This window comes from Simochromis diagramma, unplaced genomic scaffold, assembly GCF_900408965.1.
Source record: "Simochromis diagramma unplaced genomic scaffold, fSimDia1.1 OVJJ01000481.1, whole genome shotgun sequence".
NCBI lineage: Eukaryota > Metazoa > Chordata > Actinopteri > Cichliformes > Cichlidae > Simochromis > Simochromis diagramma.
Genome location: NW_024386898.1, coordinates 409,708 through 423,349, shown reverse-complemented (window position 1 = coordinate 423,349; position 13,642 = coordinate 409,708). Strand labels below are relative to the sequence as shown.

Genomic DNA, 13,642 nt, shown 5'->3' with positions numbered 1-13,642 from the left:
GGAAGCCCAGTGGTGGGGTTGATAGAAGCAGATGCTGCCGCCTGAATATTAAACCAGTTAAATGAAATGTCCTCTATAAAGAAGTCTTAATAGGAGTTAAAATATAGCACTGTGCTCCACTGGTTGTGCATAACGGAGCTGAGCACATGCTCATCTCAGGGCTGCTACTTGACATGTGATTCAGCCTAAAAGCTGGGATAAAAAGAGGTCACTTTGATCGTCTCTTAGTGCCGTGATGCAGGTGCAGCATCAGGATGATGATTTAGCATTTGAATGATTACTGCATCTAAGGATAATGAAAACAGGGACACAGAAATAATGGCGCGCACGAGTCTTTTGAGACTGCTGAAACACGTGGTGCTGTGGCTGATGACAAAACTTCATTAGACCTATAGAATTGAAATCCACTGAGCTTAGATGGCGCAGCTGCAAAATATGACAATAAATGATGTTTTACTGATGCTTAAATACGTCGATAATCAAAATAAAAAGTAATTTATTGTTTTTTCTTGTTGCTTTGATGTTTTATTGTGACGGAGAGTGAACAGACTTGTCCTTTCTCTCCAACGAATGTTAATGCCATTCTTAGTTAATGAAAATCTGAGACCGCCTTTGTAATGTTGCAGGCATCCATAATAGAAATCTGCAGGGAATAATGGTGAGATCCCACTTAAATGAGAAAATAAATTGATGGCCAAATTGCATGTGGGTCATATCTCCACTTATGGGAACTCAGATCTGCTTTTAGTTGCCTAAATAATGGACAGAGAAAACTGTACTCACATTCAGGTTTAGATTGCCTCCACTCTGCAATTTAATTTCAAATTACAAAGTACATCTGAAACCTCTCTCTGTTTCTGTGCTTCTCTGCTCCTCTCTATAGCTCTTTCTCAGACACAGAAATAAACACGCATATTACCCACAATGCATCTGCTGTATTCCATCCATTTCTGTGAAGTGGTTAAAGTAAAGCAGGTAAATTAAATCTGTGGCTTTGCCATTCGAGATTCTGGCAATCACCCAGATCAGTTTAGCATCTCCTTCTGTATTTCCAGGCACTGTGAAGAAATTTCCAGGCTTTTAGGGGCGCACGATGCACAGCGACACATTCAGTAACATCAGAAAAAGTAGCTAATGCAACTATGAACAGGGGGTGCGGTGAAATAAAATCAGAAACTATTATCTGCAATCTGACTTTTCAGGTACTGAGATAAAACACAGAATCCCATGTGCTTTTGTTCACCGTGTTCCTGAGGTGCTCGTAGGTAAAAAGATCGGTTATGCTCAGTAGTGATGAGTGTAGTCAGAGTGTCTGTGGAGGGCGGACTCCCACGGGAACTCTGCACAACAGAGAAGGGCAGTATAATATTTTCCAAACCTGGATGTCTTCTTATGACCATTAGAAGATGGTAGTTTGCTTTTCACCTGTGCAAGGGAAGCATTGATATTGATATTTGCTAAACTGTGTCTCCTTCCCTATTTCAGGCTACAAGTTTTTTTTTTATTTAAGGGATAATTTGCCTTCAGAACTGCCTTAATTCTTTGTGCCACAGATTCTTTAGAGATTTTGCTCCGTACCCTTACACATTTGCTGTAGATTTGTCAGCTGCACATCCATGATGTGAATCTCCCGCTCCATCACATCCATCTGTTGGACTGAGTTCACAATGTTCACTATCACTATTTGAGTACACTATGTTCAAGAAATCGGTTAGAGATTGTTTGAGCTTTGTGACACTTTGCTTTAGCCTGTTGGACGCAGCCATCAGAAGATGGGTACACTGTGAGCATAAATAGATGGACATAGTTTGCAACAATATTCCGGTAGGCTGTGGTGTTTAAATGATGCTCGATTGATACTAAAGGACCCAAAGTGTACAAAGAAGATACGTCCCACACCATTACACCACCAGCAGCCTGAACTAGGTGATATAAGGTAGGATAGATGGATGCAATCCTGGTCCTACCATCTGAATTTCACCACAGAAACTGAGACGCATCAGATCAGGCAACATTTTTCCAATCTTCTACTGTCCAGTTTTGGTGAACCTGTGTGAATTATAGCTTAGTTTCCTGTTCTTAGCTGACAGGAGTGGTGAGTGACGGCTGTAAGCCATCTGCTTCAAGGTGCAGAGTATTGCACGTTCTTCTTCTGCATAGCTTGGCTATTTGCGTCACTGATGTCTTTCCATCAGCCCGAAGCAGTCTGTCCATTTTCCTCTGACCTCTGACTTCAACGAGGCATTTTCACCCAGTGAACTGCTACTTACTGGATATTTTCTCTTTTTTTGGGATCATTTTCTGTAAACCCTAGAGATGACTGTGTGGGAAAAGCCCAGCAGATCAGCAGTTTCTGAAAAACTCTGGCCTATCTGGCATCAACAACCACGCCACGTTCAAAGTCGCTTTCTTCCCCATTCTGATGCTCGGTTTGAACTTCAGCAGATCAATTCGACCAGGTCTACATGCCTAAATTGCCTAAATCCATTGAGTTGCTGCCACATGATTGGCTAATTGGATATTATGCACATTAACACACCGCACATTTAAATAGGTGTACCAATTTGAATTGAACAATTCATGTTTGCAAAGATGCAACTAGACATTTGTGATCAATCTTGTTCGCACAGTGGATATTATAAAAATGCCAAGCCCACAGCCAGCGCTACATCTGCTCTTGTTGTGTTAAGTAGCTTTCATTGGCACCACAGCGATCCCTCCTCATATCCACATCACTGTCAAACTCTTGTTACTTTTTTGAAAAGCCATCAGGATTTGTCTCTGTCAAGTGCCTGTCCTTCAGTCCATTAAAGATGATTGATAGAGCTAGAAAATCTTCCACCCAGCTGTTGTTGTTGACTCATCTCTGAGAGATTGAAAGGAGCGGAGAAAAAGACCATCCCTCATCAAAAGACCTTTTGTCTGTGTTGACGATGTGAAGCAAAATAGATTTTAGAAGATAGGTTATAACTAATCTCCAGCCTTTTTTTAAAGATGTTTTTTCTAGCTTTGTATAGGAATAATTATTAGATTATAGATGAAGATGGTGATTAGTCACATTTTTCTTTAATCTGAATATTACAAAAATGTTTAATGTTATCCTGCAGGCTCTTAATTGTCTGATCTCAACTCTTTTAGTTTTCATAGATAAAGTTAGTCTGGGAGGCTTTTGCCCTCCATTGATCTCGTATTAACGAAGAGCAACCAAAAAAAATGGGTACGTGTGGTTGTCCACCTGCCACTGTTTCCTCCTACCTCTGTTTTCCTCTAATGGCCTGTGAGGATTTTTACAGGACAACTTGAAGAGGATTTTATCATGTTTCAGTGTGATTGATAACATGCTCTTGGGGGGATGTCAGGCTTTCAGAGACGGATAATGCGGATTTCTATCTCTCTGCCTTCTCCTGTAAGACGTGCCATCAATCAGATGTATCATGGCCTTAACCTGGTAAAATTAAAACCTTAGATAGGTGGGGGGATGGGCAGGGGTCTCCGTAGAACCAGGACACACACATCAACCGGGAGCATGACAGAATCAGAACACAGATCCACATCGTGGCAGGCTCACCGCAGAGAAGACGGTGGATTCCACAACGGGCCAGAAAATACAGTTAATGATCGGACTGCATATCGCTGTTGACAGAGGAGAGAGATTACAGGAAGAACAGTCTCATTTTCACTGTGTGCGGAGGCGTTATTAGATCCTAGCCCAGCTAATTTCATTCCTAAGCTTGTCAATATTTACCAGCAATAGGCACAGCACTCTATGGCAGACGCAGCCTCCCTATAGAGAGGAGATAGAGCACCAGGGAGCTGATTTGAAAACGTAGACATTCACTAACCGGAATCAAACTCATAAACATAATTTTCAGCTTGTTGCTGGTTGTTTGTTTTCTCATGATAAAGCACGCAAACTCCTAATTAGCCCAGCTGGCTTGGGATATGTCGAGTGCCTGGTTTTACATGGTTCTCCTCAGGTAGGCCCTTACCTCTCTTTGTATGTCTGTTTGTTTCAGTTGATGGCTGCATACACAAAGCGGCTGGGTCCTGTCTGTATGACGAGTGTCACTCGCTAAATGGCTGTGAAACCGGCAAAGCCAAGATCACCTGCGGCTATGATCTCCCTGCAAGATGTGAGTATCAGTAATTATTAGCTTTTTCTGTTTGTTTTTGTAATGTGCGCCGAGGTGCCTTCCAGGATAATTCTCTAATTAAAACTGTTGCCATTGAGAGCTACATCACCTGACAGTGAACATTAAGAATTAGCGGTAAGTGCACTTTCCAGCATTAATCTGTAAAGTTTTTATAAAACAGCTCATTTCTTTTCCAACACAAGGCTTCTGAACCAGCTGGCAGATTGCTCTTACTTTGCAATATTGCCAAAAAATCATTTGTAGGGATAAAAAAAAATACTTTTTTGTCTTTTGATTGCTTTTAGACTTAAAGAATTTTGTCATTTACATGTATATGTGTATTATATTTCAACCTGAGGCCATTGCTCCTGTCATTTTTGGATAAAGATGATCGCTTTTGCAAACTAAACACAAGCACACATGGCCCCACATGTCTTATATACACGCTTGTATGCTCTCATATAATGACTGAGGTCATTAGTGCCAAAAACGGAGTGGGACGCATTTGATGTTGAACAGAAGAACCTGTGAATCCAAATTACTTAGTTTTTAGAGCTCATTTGTAATAAACAGGGAATTGTTATTTGGAAGATAATTAATATGATTGGTGCTTGCTGTACTGCTGGATGAGAGTGTCGTCTGCACACAAACAAAGACATTAACGAAGCTATTAGTTGCTTAATTTGATTGATTTTTCATCCCTGATTTATTCCGTTAACAGATCACATAAATCTTGCTATCATGAAGATGAACGAATAAACGATTAGAACTTGGACTGCACAGTTTTCCTTTTCCCTCTGTAACGGACATAATGTTTTTTAATCAAGTTAAGAAAGCCAACGTGTGTTTGTCGTAGATATTTCCAAACGAAATTCTTTTCCTAATCGTCCTTAATACACGTGTCTCTTTTCAAACTTTGTCACGAGCTCCTTTCCTTGCAAACTTGAAATGGAAAACATGACAGGAGTGAAGAAATGTCACTTGGTGTAATTCGGTCGAGACAAACGTCCCAGCAGTCCTAACCTAACCCTGAAGGATTTCCGTGAGACAGCCAAGAGAAGACATTGAGGCTCAGATGAAATTAGGTTGTGTTAATACGGTATGTCGTAAAGATGTCAAACAAATGGAGCAGATAAACTGCGAGTCTGTCTTGTGGGCAGCAAGTTTAAGTGTCTGCAGATCCAAAGCAGGGTGCACCGTGACAATTTAATAACCTGCAATGTCACCTGGGAGCAATCACGCTGCCATTGGGTACTGTTATTGTAATTATCTCTGGGCAAAACACCTTCTCTACGCTGATAACTCGTTATAGATTGTGTAGTTCTTTACCAGGAACAGCCGGTTCATTTTTGAATGTGATGTTATTTTATATTAAAGCATCTTTACTCCGAGCCGGTATCATCTTCTAGCTCTGATCACTGTCATAATAGCGTCGTCTCTCGTCTGCTCTCGGGGACTGACAGTTGCTTTACTCTTCTTTGTGAGCTCAGCTCTGACAAGTCTAAAGTCTATCCACACTTTGGATTTTATTCTCTTTTTTTTTGCATTAATTTCTGTCTCTGACTTATTTGTTCCACCTCCACACACATTATGAAGCTGCTGTGACTGCAAACAACATCTTTTCACTGTACAAAATCTCAAATAATAGTCTGTCCACCCACTCACCACGGAACAAAGTAAACAAACACGACAGCAGACAATTTTCTCATTTTTGAATTTCCCTAAATTCAGGGATGTCACATGTAGGCGTATCAATAAAAGGGCAAAAGCTTGCAGTGAAATAGCAGAATATATTTTTCATTAATTGAAAGTTAATATGATGTTAATGGCCCTCTGCTGTGGCTAAAGCTGAATACTGGATAAAATGAGTTTTTAAATGTGTATAATGAACTGAACGTAGCAGATGGATCATCACCATTGATGAGAGAAGTGTCTGTTGACGATGCAAAAGTAGCCCTGTGGTCAGTCTCATGCTTAGAAGCAACTCCCCCCCCCCCCTTAGAGAACATCTAAGCATAGGCTGCTTCTTTTTATTTTCATTTATAATAATTATAACAAATCTTAATTATATATGTCAGTCTAAATAATGTAGAATACAGCTTGAATTTTGATCTTTATATGGTAAAATCAAACTGAGGAATATGATCCCTGGATTTTAAATAACATAAGGTTGTTTGATACAGATTCCAAAGGAAGAGCAAGCACATGCATGAGTGAAAATTCAAGAAATGCATTATAGACGTGTGACAAATGAAGGGAAATCCCAATGTGATGGTCCACCGTGTCTCTCCATTGATCCTACTGAGTCAGCCTATCACATTACTGCACATTACTACCTTAATGCAAGCACAGAGGCTACTTTCAAAAACATAGGGTCAGTTTTTATCAACCAAAGCTGAATAAAATAAATAACTCCATGAAAGTTCATGAAAACAAACAAGAACAGCAGCAGCAAAGGTGCAGAAAATAAAACTTTAGGAACACACGGATAGGAACACAAAAAAACACACACGCAAAACTAGGCACAGATCAGGGCCTCATGCCAAAATCCAGGTTTAGTAAAGCTCACTAGAAATACATTTAACAAAACTCTGATTCAGATTAAGGATACACACATTTAAATCCGCTCCATGATTCCTTCCCCGCTGCTACATTTGAACCAGGTAACTAACGCACTTACAGTGGGGCAAAAAAGTATTTAGTCAGCCACCGATTGTGCAAGTTCCCCCACTTAAAATGATGACAGAGGTCAGTAATTTGCACCAGAGGTACACTTCAACTGTGAGAGACAGAATGTGAAAAAAAAATCCATGAATTCACATGGTAGGATTTGTAAAGAATTTATTCGTAAATCAGGGTGGAAAATAAGTATTTGGTCACCTCAAACAAGGAAAATCTCTGGCTCTCACAGACCTGTAACGTCTTCTGTAAGAAGCTTTTCTGTCCCCCACTCATTACCTGTATGAATGGCACCTGTTTGAACTCATCATCTGTATAAAAGACACCTATCCACAGCCTCAAACAGTCAGACTCCAAACTCTGCCATGGCCAAGACCAAAGAGCTTTCGAAGGACACCAGGAAAAGTATTGTAGACCTGCACCAGACTGGGAAGAGTGAATCTACAATAGGCAAGCAGCTTGGTGTGAAAAAACCAACTGTGGGAGCAATCATCAGAAAATGGAAGACATACAAGACCACTGATAATCTCCCTCGATCTGGGGCTCCACGCAAGATCTCATCCCGTGGGGTCAAAATGATCATGAGAACGGTGAGCAAAGATCCCAGAACCACACGGGGGGACCTGGTGAATGACCTGCAGAGAGCTGGGACCAAAGTAACAAAGGTCACCATCAGTAACACACTACAACGGCAGGGAATCAAATCCCGCAGTGCCAGACGTGTTCCGCTGCTGAAGCCAGTGCATGTCCAGGCCCGTCTGAAGTTTGCCAGAGAGCACATGGATGATACAGCAGAGGATTGGGAGAATGTCATGTGGTCAGATGAAACCAAAGTAGAACTTTTTGGTATAAACTCAACTCGTCGTGTTTGGAGGAAGAAGAATACTGAGTTGCATCCCAAGAACACCATACCTACTGTGAAGCATGGGGGTGGAAACATCATGCTATGGGGCTGTTTTTCTGCCAAGGGGACAGGACGACTGATCCGTGTTAAGGACAGAATGAATGGGGCCATGTATCGTGAGATTTTGAGCCAAAACCTCCTTCCATCAGTGAGAACTTTGAAGATGAAACGAGGCTGGGTCTTCCAACATGACAATGATCCAAAACACACCGCCCGGGCAACAAAGGAGTGGCTCCGTAAGAAGCATTTGAAAGTCCTGGAGTGGCCTAGCCAGTCTCCAGACCTCAACCCCATAGAAAATCTGTGGCGGGAGTTGAAAGTCCGTGTTGCTCGGCGACAGCCCCAAAACATCACTGCTCTCGACAAGATCTGCATGGAGGAATGGGCCAAAATACCAACTACTGTGTGTGCAAACCTGGTAAAGACCTATAGTGAACGTTTGACCTCTGTTATTGCCAACAAAGGTTATGTTACAAAGTATTGAGTTGTATTTTTGTTATTGACCAAATACTTATTTTCCACCCTGATTTACGAATAAATTCTTTACAAATCCTACCATGTGGATTCATGGATTTTTTTTTTCACATTCTGTCTCTCACAGTTGAAGTGTACCTCTGGTGCAAATTACTGACCTCTGTCATCATTTTAGGTGGGGGAACTTGCACAATCGGTGGCTGACTAAATACTTTTTTGCCCCACTGTATATGGATGTCAACACATGTAGCGAAGCACCTTAATTTGGGTGTGCCTAATATCAAGTAAACAGTGTCTTATCTGTTTCTCCATATTTTTATCTTCAGTTCCTGCCACGTTTCGCCCCTATCACGTTACACCTGAGTAATTAGATTTAAAAATCCAATCTCTGGCCCTATGATAGATTGAGGGGCTGTCCAGGGTGTATCCCGTCTCTTGCCCTGTGACGGCAGCGGTAGTCTCCAGCCTCCCTGCCCATCCTGTTCTTTAAGATAAATTTCATGGCTCACACATGTTCATAATTTTCAGTCCTCTGGATTAAAATGGAGGCTCTGCTCTTTATTTACTCATTGATATAGTGAATCCTGGTTTTGGAGCTCCGCTGATGATGGCTTTCTTTAATTACTGATACACTTTCTTGATCCAGAGTAAAATACTCTGATTTGATCAACTCAAAAACCCAGACTCGAAGGTTTTGGTTTGACTCACACTTTTTTCCTGGAACAGTGCAGAAGTGTGCATTAGAGACAAAGGTGTGGGAGCTGAGTTAGGGTTCATATCTCATTGTGTTGCCTCTCAAAACCAAACCAACCAAAATTGTTGTTATGTTCACAGCACATGTTGTTGGCCACATATTGATTTCTGTAGCTGCAAAGACATTTAAGCTGTCAAACAACACTGCGGTGTCTGGATTTAATTTGTGAGACAGATATCATATGAACCAACCTGTTATTGAACTAACAAGTGAACACATATTTTATTTTACATTGTTAGCATTTTCACTATGTAGTAACTCCATACTGTATCAACAAGCGAAAGATCCCCAGTTCAATCCCCGGAGGAGACATAAATCCTTTGAGGTTGCGACCCGAAGGGCATCCGGCCTACAAACTCTGCCAAATCAAACATGCTGTGCTGCGGTGACCCCTTGTGAATGAGGGAGCAGCCAAAAGCAGCTTTAGTAATTTCAGCATAAATTAAACTTTTTCATTTTTAAATTGTCAACAACAAAATATAATTTTTGTGTTTCACTGCATGCAAAACCGCTTCTGCTGACGCATATCTGCAGATGGTGGCTCCACGGCTCTTCCAAAGTGAGAAGAACACAGACAGATGGACTATTTAGCGTTTACATCTTGGCAAAGCACAATATTTCCAGCGTGGGCATTCTCTTTCTAGTTTTTCCTGAACATTAGTCGGCTTCTCACAATTTTCTATAAACATATAAATCTCTTAGAGGATTGCAGCCTTCTTTGGGGACTCCCCTCTCTGGAATCTATTCCACTGGATGTAATTAGACAGTCTAAACATACAATGCGAAGAACCAACCGTATATTTCTTTGCTTTTAATTAGGTTTGCAGGGATTTAGGCTTGGGTTGGCATTCTGTGTCCAGAAGTCGTTTAATGACTTTGCCAACAATGCATAGAAAGCCATTCATCACGCCATGTGCTCGGCTGTTTCTCTTGAAATTATAGCATTTGCGGAGTCTTAAGTGTTATTTAAAAATATCAGCCAAGGTGTATCATTTTTCAGGAGAAAAAGAAAAGAAGATTAGACTGGTCAATTTTGTTGTTTTTGTAAGAAATTGAGAAATGACAATTTAAACCTAACACTCGAAGTCACTGGTAAAGCAATAAAATGCTTCCTTGTGTCCCGGAAAACTACTTAGTGCCCATGGGGAGAAAAGAAGTAGATCTGAAATCAGAGTTGTCCTTGTTTGGAGATTTGATGTGCCGAGGCAATGGAAAATGACCGGGCTAACCTATCCCATATCAGCCTTTTTTTCCCCCCCTCAAGACAAGAAAATTGCTCTCCATTACATCCTTCTAAGCAGTTCAGACTGTGAATCCCAGTGGCAAATGAGCCTTTCCTTTAAGAAGGCCAAGCACATGTGGGACTGATTATTATGGGGCTGGCTCAAGATTATTTATCAATGACAGTAATTACCCACCTACCATAGCGGAAAGACTCCAACAAAAGAAAACTGTCTATTACATCAATCTGACAAGGAAATTGTCTGTTTGACCTCATGTTAGACAAGTTACTCATCCGTCCGCAGATTAATGATCAAACGAAAATACAATGTCAAGTGTAACCAGCTATGTCTCATATTTACGACTTTCCTACTGGAAGCTGAGTTTCAACACTGTGCAGTTATTCCATTAGTTAGCATTTACGTTAAAATGTGCACTGTGCACCACTTCAGTTGCTCTTCTCTGCCCGGTTAAAGTTGTACTCGACGTACCTATCTTAAGATTTTATAGCTTCGTTTGAAATATATCCATATGCAAAACATTTTTTAATGTCACTGTTACAACTTTGTCTCATATCAAGATCAACTTTATTGCTAAAACTTAAACACATTTATTAGCTTTTCTTTAAATCCTTCAAGTTCTACAGATGGTCCAAGTAGTCTGGAACAACACTGTTAAATAAAGCCTTTATTGGCCTTCTACAGCCATGTGAACATGAACGTTTACACAGGACTCTGTGTAGGCTGCTGAAAATTAAGCACTCTTATTGCCTCCATAGGAATTAAGAGGTGCATCCAGGTGCTGCTTATCAAATGCAGTTGATTAAGTGATCAACAGTAAGTGGGAGCACCTCTATAAAATAGAAGCTTTGGCTGTTTGTTGGTGTGGAGCATTCAGGTGTTTGTTAACACGAATGCCACAATCATCTCAGGAGTCTACACCCCAGCAAACTCACCCTAATGTCAGACAATGCAATGCAAAAAACAGGAGCTGCATCTCAGGCTCCTCAGGCCTCGTTTAGCATGTTAAATGCTGACATGCTAGTACAGTTAGAAAAAGACTGAACAAGTTTGGCTTTTTTGCCAGAGCACAGTCTCTTCACTCTGAAAATAACTGTCTTTGGTTTGCAAAGTTTTGAATCAGCATCCGAACAAAACACAAGATTTTTGGAACAATGTGCTTTGGACAGAATGGAGACGTCGGACCGTAATGCACTACATCGCATTTGGTGAAAACAAGCCCAGCATAACAGCACAAACAACCTCACAGCACAAACAAACTCATAGCAACTGTCAGTACAGTGGTGGAGGGGTGATGATTTGGACATGTTTTATAGTTCCAGGACCTGGGCACGTTGCAGTCACTGCGTCAACCAACAAAATAAACACCTAAATATGTAATAATAAGTAATAGCTAGCACCTAAAGTGTGCAACAGGACAATTATCCCAACATACCAGCAAATCTTTAACTGAATGGCTGAAAAGGAGAAGAGTCAAGGTCAAATGCTGAGGTGAGACCACAAAAATAGCTGTGCATGAAGAATGCCTGCAAACCCCAATGAACTGAAGTTATTTCTGCTAAAGGTGGTGCAAAACTAAGCTATTGAATCATGGCATGTACTTAATTTTTACAGGACTGCACAGAGACCTGTGAAAACTTTTTTACATGACTGTATATGTTACAAACTTAGTGTTTTACCCTTTAATGAAAAATCATCATCATTATTATAAAAAATCATAAATATAGCGCACTTATTCCAAGTTACTACGACTCACACAGCAGGCAAACGTTTGAAAAGCCAAATTGGAATAATCCTTTAAGTAAAATATAACTCGCTTAATGGTAATAATCTGCATTTATCTGGTGCTGTTACGGTAATTTAAATGTGTGACAGTTTGTAGGATGATATGCAGCGGCTGAACTCGACAATGGAGATGTCTGAATCTTATCATTATTATGCTGGTCCACTAGTCCACTCTAATAACGTTTAGCAAAGACCTCGTGGGTTAATCAGCACTTGCACATTTCAGCCCTAGCTGTCACAGTAGACCTAGAAAGTATTTAGGGTTCAAACTAGAGGTCTGCTTGAGAAAGTTAATGTCCCAGAGGAACTTTTAGATAGAGGTTGGATGTTTTCATTCTCCAGTTTCATCTGAAATCTTTTACCCAGTTTTGTTTTTCTCCCTAGGGCTACTTTAGATTGACAGTTCAAAACATTTGCACTGTTTATTGTTTCGCCTCCCCCACCCCCCCTCACCCCCCGAATCCATTATTCCTTGAGCTCTAAGTATATGCTTTAAATAATAAATCATATTTGGATTCAAGAAAGATGGGCCAAGATTTAGTTTTATCATCTTTCTGTCATAACAGTGGCCTCTTTCGACTTTAATCTTTAATTATTTGTGAACATGTTTTTATTGAGCTTCTTTGTTACATGAATGCAACAGTGCTGTATTCATTTATTTGTATATCTAAAACGTCTGTAGTCTCATTGAGCAAAGAACATGTTCAGTCCGCTATTTCACGAACTCTTTAAAAGAAACGGTGATCATTGAGATTCATATGACGTTTGTATTCAGTCTTCATTATCAGTGGTAAGGTTTTAGATTTCAGCCTTTGGAGTATTGCCTCTAGCCATCCCGCTCTGATAGTGTGGAGACACAACCTTATCCATGCAGCACTGAGATCCTGGCAAACCTTTGATTACCCTCTTATCTAAAACTAGATGCTAACTGTTCTTGACACACTCAGCTGACGCTCTGTGTTGGCAATGACTTTGCAGTTCTCCAGTTCGCACTCAGGCTTTGCTTGAACAACATCACTTCATTCATGTATTTTTTTTTTTCATACTGCTACCACACGAGCCTCCTGGCATCCTGTGTCCACTGAAACCATACTGTGGTTTTAGCTTCTGAGTGTGTGTTACTAAGATCTAAGATCTTTAAAAATATCAGAGCTCTCTACCCTTCTGTTTTCACATGACATTGTAGTTTGGCAGCATCTGGCAGACAGAGCGACTAGATCTAAAGGATGTTATTTCTGTATCTGTCTCACTTACCACCATGACTTAACCGCTAAGTAGAAAATCATTATATTTATAAAATAAGTGTCCATACAATCATGTATATTTTATGTGTCTACAAATTGATCATTTATATATATTATTATGTTATTATTTTGTAGCCTTCTGAACTGTAACAGTAGCTGAAAAAGGTGGAAGGTTATCAGTGTAATCACTCTAGGTCAGCTGTGTCAAACATAAGGTCCAGAGCGCCAAGACTCCAGTGCGACCTGGAAATCTGAAGGAGGGCATAAATTTTGGACTTTTAACTGTGTTTTTATACGTTTTATAGCTTTTCCTACTGATAAAGTCCTTGCCCATGGCTGTTCCTCCTACAAAGTAATAAATAAACATTTAAATGACCACAATCTCTTTCACTGTCTACTAAAATAATTTCTGTGAATTAACAAAGAAT

At 40.4% G+C, this 13,642-nt stretch overlaps 1 protein-coding gene across 1 annotated transcript in view; it reads left to right on the top strand.

Moving 5' to 3' along the window:
• Window positions 1-13,642, top strand: part of macrod2 (mono-ADP ribosylhydrolase 2) — a 402,096-nt gene that overhangs the window by 161,891 nt on the left and 226,563 nt on the right. Inside the window, exon 5 of the mRNA XM_040034340.1 lies at window positions 4,017-4,133. Within this exon, the coding sequence (XP_039890274.1) occupies window positions 4,017-4,133 (117 nt within the window). The remainder of the gene's footprint in view (window positions 1-4,016; window positions 4,134-13,642) is intronic.